The 23,636-nt window shown below is 35.8% G+C and overlaps 1 protein-coding gene across 7 annotated transcripts in view; it reads right to left on the reverse strand.

Annotated features, from left to right (window-relative positions):
- Positions 1-4,118: 4,118 nt before the first annotated feature.
- Positions 4,119-23,636, reverse strand: part of LOC107726622 (sex comb on midleg-like protein 4) — a 34,094-nt gene continuing 14,576 nt past the window's right edge. For 3 of the 7 annotated variants that reach the window (XM_016536275.1, XM_016536273.1, XM_016536274.1), the window contains exons 2-9: positions 20,906-20,975; positions 20,341-20,567; positions 18,484-18,610; positions 14,754-14,954; positions 13,515-13,715; positions 12,377-12,580; positions 9,210-9,355; positions 6,818-8,250 (exon numbers count right to left, since the gene is read on the reverse strand). In XM_016536275.1, the coding sequence (XP_016391761.1) occupies positions 8,125-8,250; positions 9,210-9,355; positions 12,377-12,580; positions 13,515-13,715; positions 14,754-14,954; positions 18,484-18,610; positions 20,341-20,567; positions 20,906-20,927 (1,254 nt within the window). In that variant the 5' untranslated portion in view covers positions 20,928-20,975 and the 3' untranslated portion in view covers positions 6,818-8,124. Of the gene's footprint in view, positions 4,448-6,817; positions 8,251-9,209; positions 9,356-12,376; positions 12,581-13,514; positions 13,716-14,753; positions 14,955-18,483; positions 18,611-20,340; positions 20,568-20,905; positions 20,976-23,636 lie in introns of those variants that run through there. The other 4 variants (XM_016536270.1, XM_016536276.1, XM_016536272.1 and 1 more) reach the window with 3 other exon arrangements.

The following is a 23,636-nucleotide window of genomic DNA, read 5'->3' on the forward strand; positions in this document are numbered from 1 at the left end:
TGTTTCTGATGCAGAAAAGCTAGTTCATGCATTCATGACCTCTAGACTGGACTATTGTAATGCACTGCTAGGTGGTTGTCCTGCATCTTCAATAAACAAGCTACAGGTAGTCCAAAATGCAGCGGCTAGAGTCCTTACCAGGTCAAGAAAATATGATCATATTACCCCAATTTTACAGTCTCTGCACTGGCTACCTATTAAGTTCCGTATCAGTTACAAAATATTATTACTTGCCTATAAGGCCCTTAATGGGCTAGCTCCTGCGTACCTAACTAGTCTTCTACCACGCTACAATCCATCACGCTCCCTAAGGTCGCAAAACTCTGGACTTTGGTAGTACCTAGGATAGCAAAGTCCACTAAAGGAGGTAGAGCTTTTTCGCATTTGGCTCCCAAACTCTGGAATAGCCTTCCTGATAACGTTCGGGGTTCAGACACATAAGCTATCACTAAATATTGTAGAAACTTAATTTGCTGTAAAGATGCTTTGCAACGATTTGTATCGTGAAAAGCGCTATACAAATAAACTTGAATTGAAAAAACTTGAATTGAACAGTGGCGCAAGGAACAACCAGTCTAGATTCACACAAAATCCTTGTGCTAAACTCAAAAAAAAAAAAGTAACATGCAGATTAACTTCACAATTTATCTAAAAAATTTGACAGGCTCAACCTTTCTGAAAACTACCATGCACCACACATCTAACACAATTTCCCAGCAGTGCACACCATCCTTTCTGATTATGTCCTCTTTTTCATATGTAAATCTGAAGCTGAAAAGCTGACAGCCAACACAGTGTTTTAAGCTCAAATGTAAATTTCCTTTAAGTAACTCCCAGACCACAGAACAAGAATACTAATTCAGAGAGGTTATTTCATCCATAGATCCCAAACTCCCAGACCAGGGATCGGCTGTTGGGAATAGAGTGAGGCCTACCTCAGCCACACAACCACTGAGCATCGCTCCCACAGACGCAGAGGCAAAAACTGGGGGCTGAAAAATTGTACCTGTCATTCTCACACATGTAGAACAGCTCTTTTTTTGGCATTTCAATTAAGCTGGAGATGCGGAATCTCACCTAAGCTGTCGGTGTGATCATTGCTCGGTCTCCAGGAGGATTTCAGCACTATCACTCAGTAGTAGGACATTCCTCGGCAGACTTCATTATTGAACTGCTGCTCTGTGGCTTACAGTCAGAGTATATACATAATGACAACCCACAGCTGAATCTTTCCCCTCTATAGAGATGGTATTAAAATGTCATATCTGTTTGATGAAATGATGGCAACATCATATGTTAATGACTGTTGCTCTGATAGACATGGTTTCAGTCCCATTGCAGCTAGTGAGACTGAAGTGAAACACTGCTATGATCTTCGTAACGTATTGTAGCCAATATCTTCTGTATACAAATACATTTGAAACATTCTTATCCAAACTATAACATGCATTTACGAGTGTTATCAGTATAATAATCTTGGTGACAAAGCAAAATACCTCTATTGCCCTTACAGTCATTTCTAAACATTTAAAGTACTTTTTAAATATTTGTCTTATGTTTTACATCTGCAATGGCTTTTTTTCCCACTTGGGAGACCTCTGATGACCAGAGGCCCCGGGGCCCGTCCACTCTGTACTGAACCCTGTGAAACATCCTATTTAACAATTTGTAATCATTTTATCATTAATAAATTGCCAGGAATTACAACCATAATTTAATTTCAGAAACCTTTATTAGCGCCATAATCATTAATCATTATTTTTGCCTTACCAGTAAAAACATACAAAAATTCTTAGAAAAAGATGCATTTTAGAGGCAAAGTTGCATAATAAATTAAGACTTAAAAAATAAAAATAAAACAAAAAATTAAATTAAATAAATCTAACTTTTAAAAAAGTTGGCAAATTTCAAGCCAATCTATCAAAATATAGTAAGGGTTATAAATCATAAAATATAAGGGATACAATATAATAAAGATATATAGAATATATTAGATATATAAGAATATGTTTCTACAACTTTCTACAAAGTAAATTTATGTTTTTTAAAGGATGTTTAGATATTTTACTGGTAAACAAAAAAATACTGATTAAAAATAATTTTTGAGGTATGCGGTAAAGTTATCTTAATATTTGGCTAGTCTGATCCTTCATCTAAACTGTGTTCTGATGAAGTACAAATGCAGGGGGAAAGGAGTTTAACTTTAATTAAACTTAAAGTTGAACTATAAACATTTTAAAACTTCAAACAATATTCTTTCCACAGAAGAAGAAAGAAAATAATACAGGTTTTGCATGACATGTGAATGAAGAATGAAACATTTATGGGTGAACAACTGCCCATTTAATATTGTGCATTAGATATTCATATGTACCCTTTAGTGGCAGATTTGGTACAAAGTTTATCTTTGAGGATACATCCCTAGTGACAAGCTATACAATTTTTGCACTTTTTTTGTGAAAGTGTACCTTATCAAGCTGCCATAAGTATCTTTAACACTATCAAACATCCATGTTATCCTTCTAAAACTGCAGACCCAGCTCCTTCAGCTCTCTGGTCATATATACCAACGGTGAGAGATTTTGCTCTCCTGCTCAACCAGACGAGACATGTGCATGTGTGGGAGTTGATGCATCTATCAGGCCTGAAGCAGCTGTAATGTAATGTTAACGTTCAAGACGCAAACCATGCGGCCGTCAGTCTGCCAGTCAAACATCTTCACTTCAGCCTAACAGACAGCACAGTTTCATGCCAAATCTGAAGGAACTGACACAGAAGTTCCCCTGCCCCCTTCTCACTCGCCTCGCCTGTCATCTTCTCTGTAATCACGTCTCGATATAGTTATGTTTCTGTCATTTGTTCCTTGATGCATGTAATCACCAAAACAAAAAGCCAAGCTCTGGTGAGAGGAAACATATGTGTGCATACATACATACAGATCTCTAAGCATTTAGGCAAATCACAACCATCATTTTTGTACATCCCAGCTTTTCTCCCTCCGCCCAGAACCTTTCTTTTTTTTCATGTCACATTGTTGCATGTCCTTTTGTAATTGTCACAAGAGAAAGTAAATCAGAGAGAAATAAAGAGACATGATGAAATTCATTTCAGTTGCATCTGTATTCTGAGAACACTCCAGTTTCAAAAGGAATAGCGCGAGCCTGACCTGTCTGATTTTTCTTAATCTTTTTCTTGTGCGTGGGTGTTCTTTGATGCCATCAAAATAACAGCCTCAAAATAAACAGACAATAATAAAAAATAAAAGTGAAAACATAACAATAGAGCACGCTCATGATGTGCATCCTCTATATTACTGGCACTCAGGTTAAACACTCCCTGCCATGAAAACAAGTGCTGAATATCAACTTTCCCATCTACTATATACTGTCCTGTCAATGAATGAATGAATGAATCAATGTGGCTGAAAGCTTATCATCAGGTTTGAATGGAATTAAATTCAATGCTAAATAATTGCAGTTCACCACCACACATATTAACCATTGGGCTGATACTTTTTTTAGTAACAAGTTTAGTTTTTAAATACACCAGGGGTGTTTTGTCTAACTCGCCGATTTATTCATGGAGGCGAGAGAGTGAAGTATGATTTATTAGCCCATATTGTGTTGGGCTGTTTTTACATACAGCACATTTAAGACACAACAGTGCCACCTGTATGTAGAAGACAGTCAGCACAACACAACAAGACAGGTAGCATAAATATTCCCAATTTTTTAACTTAAGTGTCTTCATATGGAGGACTAGGAGTGCCACAGTGTATTCAATAAAATACTTTTTCAAATTATACCATTTTAAATATCAATTTATACCAATTTGATTGATAATTTTGATGTATTATTTACATTTTTTTAAAACTTTTGTGTTCAGTGTTTATTTGTCCAATTCATTTTAAATATCTATTTTTAAAACATCTATTAAAGATATTTAAAACAATTATTAAAACAAATACATACAGTTTTAAACATCTATTTATGCATGTCTGATTGGTGAATTTATTATTTTACATTTACTTACTTTTTTGTTTAAGCGAATTGGTCTGAAAATCGGCACAACAGCCATGTTGCTCTGCAAAACAAGACTAGAAGTCTGAAGTTTGGGAGGTGTTAGAACATTCTACATTCTCACAGAATGCAGAAAAGACTTTATTTGAAAAGTTTAAGAATGGCCTTGAACATGGTGCAACTTTTGTATGCATGTTCTGGTTTGCAATGAGTTGTGTCTGTCTGCACAAGAGCTGAAATACAGGAAATACAAACAGCGATATAGTGATATAGCCATATATAGAACTACAAATACAGTTAGAGTTCAGTATAGGGTGTTCATAATGCTTTATTCTGACTCTTTCATAATGCTCTATATTAACCTCACAAACAGACACGCAACGCAGAGCCTGTCGTCAGTCACGAGAGTTCACAAGACTGAAGCCTATCTGAAGAAATAAAGCAAACCAACCATAAAATCATATGCATAAAATCATTATTTGTTAAATACACAGTCATATTATAGCACCAACATGAATGGTCCGTGTTGTAGTCCCCCTTTTCCCATTAAAACTCTTTTGTGAGCTGACAAATTTAAACAATCTTACATGGGACTATCATCAAGAGCAGCATTCATAAATGTACACTTACATTTTTCATTATATAAAAAATGACAAGGAAGTGACATGGTGCGGAGGCGAACACAAACCTGACATATGCACACACAAAATGATGAACTGAAGAAAAGATTATCCCTAAAAGCCCACTCATATTCCTGTCACAAATGTTGGCAATATCTAGCCAGGGACATCAGACCCAGTCAATGTCAGCAGAATATTTGCGTGAGGTCAAGTTAAGTGCAGCCAAAGAACAGAGTGCTTAGAAACATATTTAAAAGCTCAGTGCTACAATTACTCAGTTAAAGGGCTTTTAAAACTAACAAGATATTCCCACTGTTTGAGTACATGAGTGGAAATTATTTTTTTTTAAAACTGCTTTTAAAGCTAATACAAGAGTTTGAACATAACACATGGGTAATTAATTTCTATAATCTTGGGCCTCTGTGTTAAAACCATCACTTGATTAAAGCCCAAAACCTGGGCTTTAATATTTCCAACTTTTTCCAAAGACTGTTTATGAAAAAATTAACACTACTTTTCAAATCAGTAGATTTACTCATAAAGAACCCTGACCTCTTGGCACCAGATTTAAGAGCTCACTGATTATTTCCCTTTATTTCTTACTGGTGCCTACATTTTTTCATTGAGAAAGCTATTACCCAGGACAACTGATGCTACATGAAAAGGAAAAAAGCAACTCAAGAGCCTCCCTGTTGCAAAATGATAAACAACGATTCTGTACAGATGCTCAGTTTAGCATAGCAGTCGCTTTAAGAGGCAGATTGTACAACAATGAAGTCTAGCGCAGCAAAGTTGATAGCTGATTACATGTTAAAGCTGGATGTGTTCATCGGATGATTGGATCTAAACTGTACTTAATTCATTTTTTAACTTAATAAATGGTAGATTTCATCTATGATTATCACATAAATTATTATATTTACACATGATTGCGGATACAGAAAAGTTGTACACTTCGGTGTAATCCATTTTTGGATATGTATGACATCATCAAGGCAGACTTAAAGGGATAGTTCACTTAAAGGAACACTCCACTATTTTTGAAAATAGGCTCATTTTCCAACTCCCCTAGAGTTAAACAGTTGAGTTTTACCGTTTTCGAATCCATTCAGCCGATCTCTGGGTCTGGCGGTAGCACTTTTAGCTGTAGCTTAGCATAGATCATTGAATCTGATTACATTGCGCCTGCTGCACCTAATCAGACCTAACGGTCTAATCAGATTCAATGATCTATGCTAAGCTACAGCTAAAAGTGCTACCACCAGACCCGGAGATCGGCTGAATTGATTCGAAAACGGTAAAACTCAACTGTTTAACTCTAGAGGAGTTGGAAAATGAGCCTATTTTCAAAAATTGTGGAGTGTTCCTTTAAAAATGGCAAATCCGTCATCATTTACTCACCCTCACGTCGTTCATAAGCTTTCCTGTCGAACAGAACTGAATTTCACTATAAGTATTGGAACGGCATGAGGGACATGAATGACATAAATGATGACAAGATATTAATTTTGCATGAACGATCCCTTAAGTTCACCTGTCTGAAAAGGAATACAGTGATTCTGAATGCCATTTTTTGCTCAATAAAAAAATACTAATAATACAAATAATAATAACAATTACCTGAAATGCCTCAGGATGACTCTTTCGCGCATTTCCATGGTGTTTGACAGCAACATATGGTCAGAAAAGCACCTCAGCTTCTGTTCACATATACACTGTACAGTTATGAAAGAAAATTCATGTCTAACCCACATCAAAGTCAAATGTTACATTTAAAAAATAGGTTGAAACATGTCATACATTTTGTTGCAACACTAAAGTAAAGTTCAATTTGTTTACATTTGTTAATTCATTAGGTATGTAAACTAACATTTTTACAGCATTTATTAATCTGGGATAATGGTAATTTATAAATATTCTATTGTGCATTGTTAATTTATATTTGTTTATAACACCGTAATACTAATTCATGCAACTTGAAATATTAAAAAAAGTGTAAACTACCATTAAAAAGTTGCCCTTGAAGAGTGAGATTTTTAAAATGTTTTTGAAATTCTCATGCTGAGCAAGGCTGCATTTATCTGATCACAAATACAGTAAAAACAGTTATATTGTGAAATATTATTAGAATTTAAAATAACTGCTTTGTTTTAATACATTTTAAATTTATTCCTGTGATGTCAAAGTTGAATTTTCAGCATCATTACTCATCTTCAGTGTCACATGATCCTTCAGAAATCAATTTAGTATGATGATTAAGATTTCATATCAATTAGTTTTTACTGTTAGTTTTGATCAATTAAATGCATCTTTGCTGAAAAAAATAATAATTTACTTTCTTTCTTACGGACCCCAAACATATAAACAGTAGTATATGTAGTAATTATCATTAACCTAGATTAATAAATGCTGTAAAAGTATAGCTCATTGTTAGTTCATGATACCCAATGCACTGAATGAACTGAACATTATTGTAAAGTGCTTCGCATTTTCTAAGAAAATCATAAGCTGACATTTGTGTAGAATAAGAAAAGAGGGAAAAACAAGAAATTTTGGGACTAATGAGACCTCTCAGTGTATTTGGTCCACAGTAAGAAATGTACTGTACCAGTATAGTTGTTTTAATTAACTTGACTTGCTTGTTGAGAAACAGCACCTGGTATGCATTACTAGGTTTGTAATGCACCATTTTTAACTGCCTAGTAGTGTATCCTGTTTAGTTCTGATTTAGGCTGCCAAGGAGGCTTTCCAAAGATGACGTGAATGGTCCATTGCCGAGGAAAGTTGCATTTGTGCCTGTTATTTGCTGGTTGCAAAAAGGAACTGTTCATAGTTGTACCCTGCCAAAACTGTGCGTACTGTATCTGTTCAGTCAAAAGCACAATGCTGAATTCTGTTTGTTACTGATCTCCCAGGTTAACGGCCTTTGAAGTAGCTCTCAAAAAAAAAAAAAAAAAAAAATAAATGGTTCCTGGTTACAATGGTAGTAAATATCACAGAGCTGCAGTGACTCCACTTCACCAGCAGGTGGCGGAAGTTCACAGGGATTTAGACAGAGTCCATGGCTCTGAAAAAATTGGAGCTCATTTGTCTGCGACTTAATATGTTTGTTATGACGCATTTGAAAAAGCAAGATTTACACTTATAACTCATCTGCATAACTCTGGCTTGAGGACAAATAACTCAAATCCCAGAAAGCAGCTGAGATGACTTGCCATTTGATTAGAGCAGTGTTCAGTATCAAGTAATCAATAAAACGCTTGTAGACTTAAAATTAGAACAAGGAAATGTTCTGGTCAGTAAAATGTCCCAATATACAGGCAGACGAACCAGGCAAGTAAAAAAAAAAAAGGTCTGGTACTTGTCCTTAAATGACCAGAGTGTGTGGGGGGGCGGGGGGACAAAATCCTGTACTACAACAAATGAGTATGACAGTAAATACTGTGAGTGGATCCATCTGTGTGTTTATAGGGTGCAGAGACAGGTCAGTATTTGTTCTGTTTTAGCTTGTCGATGTGGTAGCAGAGCTTGAGAGCTGGGCCCAGTTTGAGTCCCAGGTACTTCATGATCATGTCACTTTTCAGGAGAAGAAGAGCATCCCCATCAATCTCCTGAAGAAGTAATCACAATGTGCACAACAGAATGTTTTACAATACTGCTAGTGAAGATGTCAAAAATCTGGTCCAAAAATGATAATTATTTTAACAGTACTGTGATAATAGAAACTAAATTATGTGAGCGGCGCAGAGTGGAAGTAGAGCTTAAAAACAACATAGTAAAGAACTTTGCTGTGAAGCAGTAATGCTACAAATATTAACTAGATAAGTTTGAAGACCAATTTTAATGTCTGAAAGTTTAAAATAACTTTTAAAAGCTTTTAAAAGTTTGAAGGCTAACATGTTTAGCACATTGATAGCATGTTGCATCTGATCTAAGTTTGGTGGTCATGGCTTGAAAGCTCTAGGATAATTTACTCTGTCAAGCCAACATGCTTGTATAATATTTATAATCCAACTTAAACTGCACATTCCACCTGGATAATCATATTCATCTCTCCCTCTATTTCTTCACTTGTAGCAAACATGTGGCGAATTACATAAATGTGAAGCTAAAGTGAACCTGCAGTGCTTTCCAATTACAATTCACACATACCCACCATACTCCAAGCACCTACTGAGATGGACTCATTTCCACGTTTAATTAAATCACAGGCTTTTGCACTTTAATAATGCACACGATTCCAATTTCAATTCGGCTAAGTGTGCAGCCCTGGATGGAAGAGTAAGTTTAATTTCATAAGTGTTAAATTGTACTTTGTTTTTGTTCTAATCTAAATAAGCAATGTGCAAAAAAGTCTCATGTAACATTCAGCTCAGGTTGTTATTTCAACAATTATGTGAACCTGAATTGCTTCTGAAAGCGTGAGTTGTGAAAACACACAGTTGATCATATGCAGGGTTTTCTAACTCGAAACTGAACTGTTACCCACACAGAGATTTCTTATCTGACGAAATGTTCAACACATGGTGTTTGTTTGCCACTAGTAAATAAATGTGTCAATCAAACTCACATGTTTTCTGAAGAGATCCACGTGAGGGCCCAGCGCTTGAGGGTCTGCATCCTTGATAAACCACACCACCTCATCCACGCTCCACCTGGAGGGATCCTTACTGGGTGGGGGCTTTGCCTCCCCTCCCTCTGGGGATGGACTGTAGGCTAGATAAAGAGAAATCAGGTTCAGAGATGGTAAGGATTTTATTCTTAGTTGCCATAAAATTTTGGGCAATTTCATTTCCAAGTTGAGAGGGTAAAAATACTGAGAAGTTAGTTGTTAATCAGTATATACCAGTGGTTCCCAACCTTATCGAATCCAAGGCCCTCCATTGTCCACAAAAGAAGAGCCCATGACTCAATTCAGTTAGTTTGAAGATTTTTTTTTTAAATGTGTCGCTCAATTTATACCCAATAAAATATTTTAGAGCTTGGCATAATTAGAAAAACATTTTCTGCTCTAGAAATCACACTTTTAAAATAAGACTTCCTTGTATATAATTTTCCATAAATGTGAGAATCCAGGCTCTTTTAAGACAAACAATTAATTAAAATAACATTATATAAAACCACAAAAAATCTGAAAGTTTCTTAAAGGGTTAGTTCACCCAAAAATGAAAATTAGCCTGTGTTTTACTCACCCTCGAAGCATCCTAGGTGTATGTGACTTTCTTCTTTCAGACGAATCCAGTCGGAGTTATATTAAAAATGGTCCTGGCTATTCCAAGCTCTATCATTGCAGTCAGCGGGTGTTGCAGTTGAACAGTCCACAAGTCGTCAAATAAAGCGCGCGCACCTGTAATAAAATGTGCCTCACACGGCTCCAGGGGGTGAATAAAGGCCTCCTGTAGTGAATCCATGCGTTTTTGTAAGAAAAATATCCATATTACAAATGTAATAAACACTTTTCTCTCACTTCCGGTACCTGTTAAACGCGGAAGGCGTTCCGGCAGATGACGCAGCACGTATGTGCAGCACGCCTCTGAGAAATAATAGTCTCGCGAGTTTGTTTATAGGAGCAAAGGAGGCAACGTTTCCTTACTTTAGCAAAGGAAAACCAGTCTCCTCTTGGTCTATATCGAAATCCTCCGACATTTTTCTTTACAAATCCTCGGTTTGTGCTTCTAATTCGTGACCGGCATTTTGTTTTGTTCTCTCTCCGCATTCGTCACTAATCACGCAAAGTCGACGTACTACGTCATCCGCCGGAACGGCTTCCGCGTATGACAGTCAGTGAGAAAAGTGTTTATTACGTTTGAAATATGGATATTTTTCTTACAAAAACGCATGGATTCACTACAGGAGGCCTTTATTCATCCCCCCGGAGCCGTGTGAGGCACGTTTTATTATGAATGCGCGCTTTATTTGACGACTTGTGGACTGTTCAACTGCAACACCTGCTGACTGCAATGATAGAGCTTGGAATAGCCAGGACAATTTTTAATATAACTCCGACTGGATTCGTCTGAAAGAAAAAAGTCATATACTAGGGTTGTGCCGATAGACGATAGTATCGTGTATCGACGATAGACAGATATCACGTGTGGCTGATGCCTTTGATGATAGCAAGACAATTATTATTATTATTATCAGGCTAGTAATACTATCTAATTAATATTAGGGCTTATTTGTTGCATTATATTTCTTTTTCTGCGTTTTTACAGTATTGCGCGTTCTAACCAATCACACACGATTATGCTGAGCTTATGAATGCAATGGCCAATTCTCTCCTCATTAACAACAAAGTGCAGATGTACATGCAATGTAAGTATAAGAAATTTATTCATCATACAGTGTATATTCACTGATTTTAACGGGAGTGTTTTTAAAGTGCATAAACTCGCGCTAGACTGAGTTTGTGATGACGTTCTTTGGTAATGTAATGTTCTTTGCTTGTTTTCTGTAGCTGCTTTTTGAATAACTGAGGAAACGATAGGACGATATGAAAATTGAGCATATCGCCCAACACTATCATATACACATAGGATGCCTCGAGGGTGAGTTAAATACAGGCTAATTTTCATTTTTGGGTGAACTAACCCTTTAAGTCATCTTGAGGCCCCCTTGGAAGTTTGCTGAAGTTTCCCGGTAATATAATTGGTTGAGAACCACTGGTACAGTGTATATATAGGGCCCTATGAAATCCGTTTTTTCCCCCCAAATTCCTTAAAAATTTTTTCCAAATTCAGTTTTTTTCTATTTAAAATTTTCTGGGTTCTGTTTTTTTCTGTTTTAATTTTTCTAGACTCTGTTTTAATGGTTAAATTAAAATGTATTAATCAAAAAGCATGTCTAATTAATTTAAATCATGAAACTTACACAATTTAACAGCAATTTATTTAAAGTTGAACAGAAATTACATTTTTAAAGCCTTATGAAATACGTTTTATTTTTTTTCTGAAATATAGTTTTATTTTTGCCAAATTCTGTGTTTTCCAGTAATTTTCTGGATTCCATTTTAATTGTTCATTAAATCTGAATAATCAAAAGCATCTCTAAATAATTGATTTTATTAAAACCTTTTTTTTTTTTTTTTCAGAAATACTGTATTTACATTTTTCTGGTAAATGAATTCTGGTAAATCATTTTTCTAGTAAATATTCCTTAAAATAATGTTTTAATTTTGTTAGTAGTAGTACTATCATTACATTAAGTAATATATTTCTGTCACAATTTAAACCAAACTTTTATTTTGATGGGTTGTTGTGAAGACCTTTAAATTTCTCTGTTTATATGATATGACAATAGTTTTTCTCAGAAGAAATGCTCATGAAGTACTCTCAGAGCAGTTCTAGAGATTATTCATGTGATCATGTACTCATTGAGTCTGAAAACACAGCGAGCATTTAAATAGTATTTTGCGGCTTAATATTCATAAATACTAGTCCATATCGTTTTTTGATTTAAGTGTACTGACCTACTTTTGATTTATTCATCCACAATTTGGCAAATTCCATGACATTCCACGCTTATACAATAAATTCCATTTCTATGACTGGATAACGTAAATTTTCCACATCGCGGAAATCATAGGGCCTACATATACCATTTAGTTTTCAGTATTTTGATTCTTTCTTGATGTCTTCTCACATATAGTGAGCATCTTCTCATCTAAAAACATAGTTTTAAAGTAGTGTGGAAACACTATTGCTGCTTCTGTGAATAAGTGGACATTTCCTCTCTTACCACTTCTGTTTCCTTCCTGGAATGTGCTGGGACTGGCTGCCTGCCTGCACACACCTCCAGAGTAGGCAGTGGCAGAACGAAAACCGTACGCAGGTTTACTCGCTGTGTACGGTGAGGACATTGCACCATAGGCAGAGTCACTGGGGTCAACCGAATAGCGCTTTGGGTCCATTGAATCGCCATGGTAATCGTCCACCATTGAGTCTGCTGCACAAAAAGAAATACAATTTAGGGAAAATAATGCATGCAAAGGCTAATTATTGCTTTCTTGAGTGCAGATTGCCCTGCATGGTCCTGCAACCAAATTTTACACATACATGCACAATGAATGAATGGTAAGAAAACACATCTTTATATTTATTTTTTCACTCAAAACAAACATTTTAAAAACATTAAATATCATTAATGATATCATTAATCAGGTTGTTCAATAAATATATAAAATCAATTAAATGAAAAAGTAAATTAAAGAAAGAATTACTATATATAACCAAAATAGTATTTTTATGTAGTTGTAGTATTTTTTAAATGTAGTTTATGTAGGTCAAATTATGGGGTAGACAGTGGTTTCTGCCGCAGCAAACACAGCTGTCTGCAGGAAACACTAATATACATAAAGTGTATATAGGCACCTTCGAAAGTAGGTTTTCCTCTCTTAACCACGTTAACCATTGACATGGGATTGAGTCATGACAGAACCTTTGCCTGTGTAGCTGTGTGGCAAGATTCAGTGTTATACTGAAGTTAACGGTCTAATCTCTAGAGCTCCAAAACCACATTCAGTCAGGAATGAGAGAGAGAGAGAGAGAGAGAGAGAAAGAGGGAGCCAACAGAATTTAAACACTCAAACCACAGGCCACTCACTAAGGCACTCAACCTTTCACTGCCACTTAAAAAGCTCAGCTTGCACTAAAGGCCTCCTCTGCATTTTCAGAAGGGCAAATTTGACAGCAACAGAAAAGAGTGCAGATGCAATAAAATTGCCAAATTACAAAACATCCAAAACCAAAAAGACAAAAAACAGTCTAATATATAAAATCTAAGTTATGCTGTGTCGATTGTATAGGGACAGATGTAAATACAGCTCTATTAAAGGGTAGAAGAACAGAGGTCACGTAAAAGCTTGATGAGCACGCACTTGACTTGGGCTGTCCGTCTGAGTGCTTTTCAGCGTGGAATGAAGAAGAGGAGGAGGGAGACGATGAAGGGGCGATAGGCTGGTCACTGAAGAGGTTCTCACACAACAGGCTTCGGCACAACTTCTTGAGGAAGCGTAGGACGTAGCCCACGCTGTTGACCACTGGCAAACTCAACAAATGCTGCTTACCATCAAAGGTGGCTGAGGAAGAGAAACAAAGAGTGTTTAAATTCAAGTAAATTGCACATTGTTGGAAATTGTGTTAATACTTAAGCAGCAACACTTTATTTCACAGAGTCTGCGTTATACATATTAGACGTTACATTCAGTATTGCATCAGAGTGGCCGATGCAAATGCGAATATCTTTTAATATATGCAACATTTTAAATACGTACTACAGTTGTTTAAATTAATTTGTAATAATTTGTTAAATTTTGAACTTAATATAAAATACGAATACATTTATAAATAAATATTTACTTTGAAGCATGAAAACAGAAATTGTGCATTATCAGTTAATATAGATGATGGTAATATTATCTGATAATCGTTCAAGTGGGTGTAGTTATTATTGATGATAACCTCAAAATGGCCAAACATTGACAGATTAATCTGCTCTGGACAATATACCTATCAATCACATAATTAAAATTGTGCAAATTGTTTTTGAAATAAATCTCCTATGCTCACCAAGGCTGAATTTATTTGATAAAAATATAGTAAAAAAAAAACAATAAAAAAGCAAACAACATATTTTAATACATTTTAAAATGTAATTTATTCCTATGATGGCAAAGCTGAATTTTCCATTACTCCAGACTTCAGAGTCACATGATCATTTAGAATTCTAATATGCTGATTTTATACTCAAGAAACGTTTCTTAATATAATCAATTAATATAATTAAATGTTGTTGAAATGTTGTATGAACTCTTGTGCTGATGAATATTTTTGTAGAAACGATGATTAATTTTTTCAGGATTTTTTGATGAATAGAAAGTTCAAATTAACACTATTTATTTGAAATAGAAATCTTTTGTAACATTATAAAATGACTTTACCATCACTTTCGATCAATTTAATGCATCCTTGCAGAATAAAAGCTGCAATTAAATAAAAAAAATTTTTTTTATCTTACCAGCCTCAAGCTTTTGAACAGTGCATATAAAGGATGAACATCAGAATGCAGAACAATAATCAGAATGAAGACACGCATTTGTGTTGGCATGCAAATTAACCTGAGATCTTTTCTCCCCCGTAGCCCTCAGTAAGCAGGGTGAAGACGGCTTTCTGCTGAAACGCGCTGTCAATGCAGCCCTGTACTGCCTGCTGCAGCACCACAGAGGGCCTGGCAGGACCCAGGTGATCGGGCAGCTGCAGCACCTTCTGCCTGTCCAGGTTAGGACCCGTGTTCACATGCTTATTCACGTAGATACACACTGTAATAAGATGGAGAGATTTTAGAGATGGAGAAAAAGAGAGAGATGAACAGAAAGAAAGATATTTCTTACAGTCACTGTGTAGAATTAGCAATATCTGCATTTATAATGAAATAAGCATGATATAAAACTGCTGTAATGGCATATCTTTTTATCAGTTCACATTCAAGTCATTGTCTGATTACCTTAGAGAAACAAAAAAAGCAAAGTTAAACACCACAGTTAATTGCAATGCTATGCAGGGTAATTAGCTTTGATCTTGCTTTTGAGAGTTTTGAAAATGAGTTCATTTGGTTAGCTGGTGATGTATCCTTAAGTGTTTGTGTAACTGTAGCAATAAGTAACTTTAAAAGCACAGTAAATTAATAGCACAAATAAATAACATGTCACCACAATAATCCAAAATTAATTAATGAGCTATAAAGACAATGCCTATGTAATTGTGCAACACACATACACAGTACATGTCTGAGATTTTACTTTTAAATCCATTGACTCAAATATTTGTCAAGGAATCTTCAAATATTTGAGACCACTTTTACAGATAATTTCCAGAGGTCAGGAAAGGAGAACTGCATTTCATATACAAGAAGATATCATGTCCTTATCATGGGACCCAAGAGACAAGCAATAAAAGAAAGGGTGGGAGGCAAAGGAGAAAAGACATGAAAATAAAATCTCGGCTCTGGTGACAGCTTAGGTTTCTTGCATTATGAACAGTGTTTTATCCTGTGTATTTAAATAGTTGTTTACCTGAAAAAGGAATAATTCATCAAAACTAAACCTGATTTAAAAGTATAATTAAAATACTAAATTCACACACTTAGAAATACAAAGCATAATACAAATAAATCTTGCTGCTCTTCTTGAGGTAATGTCTTTATACTATATCACATGCTGCAAATCATACCCAAAAATCATCTGTGGTTTTATGAGCCAACCGCAAGCAATAGATTTTTGATTACCCTAAATAAAACTAACCCTCCCCTCAATAGGAACCATTTCCATGTATTCATTTATCTCAAGTGGCTTACAAACGAGGAAAAATACAAGCATGAGCGAGTCATCTTAACAAAAAACAAGAGGTTTTGTATGCATTACCACAGAAACAAAAATAGAGCCAGAAAAAGAGAGAAAACAGCCTGTGTAGGAATCCACCAATCACTTGCCCCCCTCCCAAATCCTCCCACACAATCTGTCCCCACTGACTTCCCTCGCTCGTCTGCAGCATGCGGATGCTTTAATCTGACAGATTGCCATGCTGAGGGATTTCCTCCGTCGTCTGTCATCTAGAAGCGCCATGACCAGGAGTCAGACACACACACACACACACCCCGTGCCGCCTATGGGCTAAAATAATCGCAAAAGTAGCCTGTGCGTGTGTTTAAGAATGTGAAACAGGATAAAGCCAATGAACATTGAGTGTGGGAGGACTGATATGACACACAAAGCTTTAAAATAGATAACTGATAGCAAGATTACTGACATGCCAGACATGTAGACTTACAGACACTGATGTTGATGAAAATGTTGCACACTCAGGAAAGGCAATATAATTTAACAAGCACAAGCAAACACGTTTTCAAGCTCAAAAGCTATTAACAATGGTCATCAAGGTCATGACCTCCACCAGCAGCCGCAACAAGTCCCTTGGCGACCCCCACAACAGTCCCACAGTTTACACACATACTGGAACACAGGTTTGTGAGCATTGAGATGTTTTGTCAAATTTCTGTCTTCAAAGAACTGCTGATGTCAAACATATGAAAGCATCAGCATGAATCTGGACAAAATGATATGGTTTTTGAAATATACTAAAGGGACTAAAAGAGAGCATGACTCTTCTGCTGTACAAAGAATTAAAGTCTAGAAACCTGGTAGGCAGACAAAAGCCTCTTGTTCGGCAACTGCTCCCTACAGCAAAGGGATTAAGCTTTGAGAACTCAGGATTGAGTTCAGCCGTACCGTCACATCTTCTCATGTTTAAAGTAGACCTAATGGAGAACCAGACAGGTGCATTGGGATGCAGCCTCCACTCATTTTGAAAGGCAGAATTTAAATCACACAAGCTGTAGTTAGGATGTGAATTTATTCTAAGCTTTTATTATTTAAATAATATTTTTATTCCACTATATAGACAATGCAGCAGAACAGAATTGATCTCTCCACTGTAATAAAGAGATAAATTGGATGATAATGCCTCCAAGGCAAGAGCAGTCAGGTCCCTCAATAATGTCCCTTGAGACTCTCACACCTATTAACCTTTAAAATAAGAGATGCAACTACTCTTTTCTCTCTGTTCCCTCTCCTTCTAGTGATGGATGTTATTGCCAATTGGATGGGCAGCCCGTGTAGACCACTGGGTCCTGACCTCAAAGATGGAGTGTGTCTGTGCCATGAAATCATTACTGGCTACATTCACACAGACTGAGTTTGGATTGACAGATCAATGGATTGAAGTCTCATCACAACTGGCACAACAATATTTGAATGCCTAATATTTAGGTGCATGGATCAGCAGTTTAAGTGGACTATATCATTAATTAAATATGCATTACCGTTCACAATTTTCAGGTCACAATTTTTTCATTAAAGCTGCAGTCCGAAACTTTTGGTAAATAAACAGAACTGCGTGAGTCTTGCGGAAGAACATTGTAGCCGGAGCTACTTCTCTCTGTTTATGTCTATGACGAATCACGGAGGTACTGGGCTACTCCGCAGCGGTACCTACCCGAACCAGTCTAAAATAGTCCGAATATAAACACTTATTATAGGTGTACCGTAGTGATTCAGGACAAGCCAAAAACACGGTTTGGAAAATGGATTCATGGTGTACTCGCTTATTATATAAATTTTGTAAATTTTGAACACAAAAAAGTGACAGACTGCAGCTTTAAATTAATCAAAAATGACAGAAGCTGAATTGTTACAAAAGATTTTTAATCTTTCTAAGAACTTTTCAAAGAATCCTGAAAAAATGTTTTTCACAAAAATATTAAGCTGAACAACTGTTGTTCAACATTGATAATAATAAGAAATGTTTCTTGAGCATCAAATGAGCATACTAGATTGATTTCTGAAGGGTCATGTGGCACTGGAAACTTGAGAAATAGCTGAAAATTTAGCTTTGCCTCAAGGAATAAATTACATTTTAAATTAGAAATCAGTTATTAAATTGGAATAACATTTCACAATATTACTGTTTTTATAGGCAATACATCCTCATAGATACTGTTGTCCTAAATAACCCGCCCCCCCAGGAACACACATCCCGTCATATCATCTTGATAAAATAACAGTTATCATAACTCCGATATATGGGTAGATTTACAGTCCCTACTGGCCACTAAGAAGAGAATGAGATGGCACTGAGTCATAATGTGACTCCTCTGAGGACAGTGATTCCTCTAATGCTCACATTTTATTATTCCCTTAATAGTAAGAGCAGGTTACTAGTTTCTGGGATTGGCACAGCAACACTGCAAATAGTAAAACTGGCAGTCTGCCGAAGTTTGTGTGTGTTTGTTACCTGTGAGGACCTGTGGGGTGGCTGAGTGGGGGATAGTAGCAGCGTCCTGGGGAATTGAACTCATGTCTGGCTCCGGGGTGCTGCTGGGAGGAGAGATGGCTAGGGGTGTCATCAAGCGAGACTTCAGCTAAAAACACACACACACACACACACACACATTATATTTATTATTATTGTTATTAATAATAACATTTTATATGATAATATTTAGATATTTATAAAACATAAATGTAACATATATATTATGAGATTTTTATATTATAATAAAAAACATCCCAATGTATATTTAATATCATATTATTGTTATTATTATTACAGTAATATACATCTATACGTCTTTAAAGGCAGTAAAATATATTTTTTTTAAACATGTATTGTCCTAATCATATATATAATAAAACATCTAATGCAACACACAAAAGACTATTATGAGTTAAAGAACACAAGGCTCAGATATCTAGATATTAATGTTTTCTTTTTAAAAATGACATGCTATGTTAAACTGAGCAGGAACAATCCAGACGGACGTCTCTATTTGTTCTCTATTTAGTGAGTCACACTCCAATACAATAAAATCACAAATTAAAATGCAGCCAAATACCACCGTTTCTGCTATACAGTCAAACCAAAAATTATTCAGACACCAGATATAATTTTTGATATATTTTTTTACTAGTGGGTGCAGGACACTATAGTTAATTTATGTAAGTGAGCATAGCAAAATATATTAAACTGTGACATATTATACACAAAAATTCTTCATACAGTGGACTACCAGTAAAATTGATAAAAAATTTGGGACCAAAAATTGTTTTGACCTGACCATGTTTTGCTTAAGTGTTTTTTCTTTAATTGCTAATGTGACCTTTTTACACCACAGACTGAACAAAATTTAGCATTGCTTGGTAATTGGTTGACCTAAATTGGTATTATCTAATTGTGTACTTAAATTTAACAGCTGACAGCTATTCAACCTAATTCATTACATACCTTTCTATCAAAGTTATCTGACATTATCAAGATGAATTTGTTCTGACACAGTTTAACTCTGAGTTCTTGTCATATTTTATTACCATTTTCTAAACAATAGCAAATAAACTGTAATAATGTGAGAAATGTTGAAGGTGTCTGAATAAATTTTGGTTTGACTGTACATCAATTAATTTGCTTGGTTTATTTAAAAGTTTTTGAACTCGGGACGGCTCACTTCAAAAGCAAGATACGTGAGACTGGACCATATCTTGCCTAGGGCACCACATTTTGGGGTTCCCCTTGTCCAAAAGCCCTATTTAACCCTTTTTACAGAGAATGTGTTAACAATTTCCTGATAGACAGGAAATAACCCTATTAAGTAATCGTAAAATGATGTAAAATATGTGTTTTGGAAGATAAACTGTCCCTAACACTGCTATAGAAAGCAATAACCATCAGGTTTAGGTTAAGCAAGAATGTATTTGCACTGTGTCTACTGCAAATCTGCTAACATGCACACACATTGTGTTAGTGTGTTGCTCTTTAAATCAGCAGCAGTGACATTATGAGGCTTGTGCTCAGGCACATGGCTAAAAATAACTCAGCAGCAGCAGACTGCAGATACATCAGTCAAAGAACAACCACCCTATCACCTCCTTCTCTTGTACAGTCAACATCAGATGGGCCTACCTACAAAGCATTACTCTGTTCCTCTAGCTAAAGCATCATAAGTGTTACATACGCACCATTATGCACTCAAATGCACCACTTGATGACATTTATGCATTTAGTAGACACGTTAGAACAGTGAAAAGGCCTTATCTTTGTGGCCTACGCATGCATGCGTGTATTTAAACAGACACACAACCACTGATATTTACTGACCTTAAAGCCAGGCTTCCTCCCTCTCTTCTTAGGCACTTTAATGGGTGGGAGGGATTCTGGGTAGCGACTCTGATATTCTGGGTGCCTCTTTAGGGGTGGGCGACCCCTCTTGCGACCTGGAACTTTTCCACTTGGGGGCGGGAAGAAGGAGGGGCTAATGGCCCCAGGTGATTGCATCTCTCCACCCCCTGACTGAACTGATGCAGCAGCAGGAATACTCATCAGACCTGAGAGAGAAAAACACAATGACAGAATGTTAAACTGTATTTACATAGATATTTAATCATTTTAATACATTAGGTAGCATGTTTTTCTTGATTTATAGTAAAATTGTCATTCTGCATCATGTGTTGGAGATTTTACTTTACAAATACATTGAATTGTATAAGGAGTACATGTGTCTACTAATTGGATATTTATAAGTTATAAACAAAAACCAAGAAAAAAACACAACTTTTTAATATCCAACCATAAATTCATCATAAAACTCTTCAACACACCACTAACTAAAACACGCATACAGAGAAATATATGTAGTCAAGTATGAAATTTTGGGTTCCCACACCTTTAGACCAATGAATTTCCATGATTTTTCATTCGTCAGTCATTCGTGATTACTGGATAATTTTAGTAATCTGAAAGAAAAAAAATATATAAAAATAAACAATATAGCAATTTTAGCTGATGAAAATGTATAACTGAGCATAACTATAGAAATTATTAAATTAGAAAAGATTTTACATATGTGACCCTGGACCACAAAACCAGTCATAAGGGTCATTAAAAAAAAAAAAAAGAGAGAGATTTATACATCATAAAAAAGCTTTCCATTGATGTACGGTTTGTTAGGATAGGACAATATTTGGCCGAGATACAACTATTTGAAAATCTGGAATCTGAGGGTGCAAAAAAATCTAAATATTGAGAAAATCGCCTTTAAAGTTGTCCAAAGTTTCTGCAAAACAAATGAATTGTATTGTAATGCCAGCTGTAAAAAAGCTACTGCTGAGCAGCAAACAGGTGTTTGCAGCTACTGGAGTCTCAAGATCCTCTCCATGCAGACGGGCAGTTGTGTGTAAAGCTGCATTTCAGTCACTGCTAACCAAACCTCACAAAGAGAAACCTGCACAGTGGCTGTAGAAACACATTTTCAAACAGTTTAGCACCATGGTATTTATGCAGCATGGGATAGTGTGTTGTCCTGCAAGAAAATCCTTTTATTTCCAAGAGCACTATTCTTCAATTATCTATTGAACTTTCAATTATATTTTGCATTTTATTTATTAGGATATTCATTTCCATGTCTTTTCCAGGCATAGAAATCACAGTTTTAAGATTCCCTGATATTTCCAGGTTTTCTATGTCAGTGGGAACCCTGGAATTTCCCTTTCCCTTAAAGGGATAGTTCACCTAAAAATGAAAATTCTGTCATTAATTACACACCCTCATGTCGTTCCAAACCCGTAAGACCTCCGTTCATCTTCAGAATTTTTTTTCTTTTGTGCACAAAAAGTATTCTCGTACCTTTGTAATATTACGGTTGAATCCCTGATGTCACATGGATTATTTTACCGATATGAATAACTCCTTGTTACGTTTTTTGTAATATTACGGTTGAATCCCTGATGTCACATGGATTATTTTACCGATCTCCTTGCTACGTCTCTGGACGTTGATCGTATAAGGACCCTTGCTGTCTATGGGAGGGTCAGAGAGCTCTCAGAATGCATCAATAATATCTTAATTTGTGTTCCAAAGATGAACGGAGGTCTTAGGGGCTTGGAACGACATGAGGGTGAGTAATTAATGACAACATTTTCATTTTTTGGGTGAACTAACCCTTAAATTTACAGAAAACAAACATCAAACCAACCAAAACAAAAACCGTTTGAATTAAAATAACAGTCAATGCTTTAACATATTCATTCTGAGATTTCAACTCAAACACATGACCACAGCTCAAACACTGCAACCGGTGCAACCTGCAAACTAGCAGCTGTTCCTGGAAACATCACAGTGAAACAAACAAGATAAGAGTACTTAGTACTACAACAGCAATGCAGTCCAATTAAAAAATAGAAACAATGTGCAAAAAATATAACATACAGACCATCCATAATTACATACTACAATCATATTTATTGTGTAAATACCAGAAAAACATACTTCACAAACCCTACACATATGAAACTGGGCTGGTATGAATTATTTGAAGAACAAAAGCTTGATGGTGAAGCTGTGAGGTGGCCTACACTGTGCAGACTGTGGAAGAAACAGACACTGAGCCACATAAAAGCATCTTCACTATCCTCAGCTCTTCCAACTCTCTCTCTCTCTCTCTCAGTCAGTCCCCCTCCCCCAGTCCTCGTTCACTCTCATCCCTGGGACCTTTTAAGGTGGAATTTTAGGATATAATTATTTAATTATGATTTCTTGGACAAAGAAATTAGTAATACATATTATGAATTACTTCTCATAACTACAGTTAAAAGTATAATAATAATAATAATAATAAAAATAATAAAATAGGGATAATTATTGATCATTTTAATTATTATGCTACCTTCTAATTATTTGTATTGATTCTGTGACTGACACAGAACACACTACTTTCATATTCAGTTTTTTTAAAGCCTGGGTAGTAAATATGCCATGCAATCTATGAAGTGCATTCACTTTAGTCTGCACAGACAATAGACAGTTTGAAGCTCAGCTGTGAGATTACAAAATGAAATGAATCTACTTTGCTGCTTTTTAAGAAAAGCATTCATGAGACTAAATGACAAATAGTATGAATGCAAAAAGTTATCTGCACAAAACATCAATTAACATGTCATGTGATATATTATAAATGAAATATAAAAGAAATCGTCTATTTTAGTTATTATTATTTGTTTACAAGACAGATAGGGATGACCCTAATTCCAAATTATTTTCATATGCACTTTCTAAACATCAGATTATTTCCACTCGCCTGCTCTCTCTCTCTCCCATGCATCAACCAGGCCATGCGTAATTACATTAATCTATTTCTTACGCACAATGGTTTTTCTTGATGGTGAAGCTGTGAGGTGGCCTACACTGTGCAGACTGTGGAAGAAACAGACACTGAGCCACATAAAAGCATCTTCACTATCCTCAGCTCTTCCAACTCTCTCTCTCTCTCTCTCAGTCAGTCCCCCTCCCCCAGTCCTCGTTCACTCTCATCCCTGGGACCTTTTAAGGTGGAATTTTAGGATATAATTATTTAATTATGATTTCTTGGACAAAGAAATTAGTAATACATATTATGAATT

This window comes from Sinocyclocheilus rhinocerous, unplaced genomic scaffold (assembly GCF_001515625.1).
Source record: "Sinocyclocheilus rhinocerous isolate Xijiao unplaced genomic scaffold, SAMN03320098_v1.1 scaffold1538, whole genome shotgun sequence".
NCBI classification, from domain to species: Eukaryota; Metazoa; Chordata; class Actinopteri; order Cypriniformes; family Cyprinidae; genus Sinocyclocheilus; species Sinocyclocheilus rhinocerous.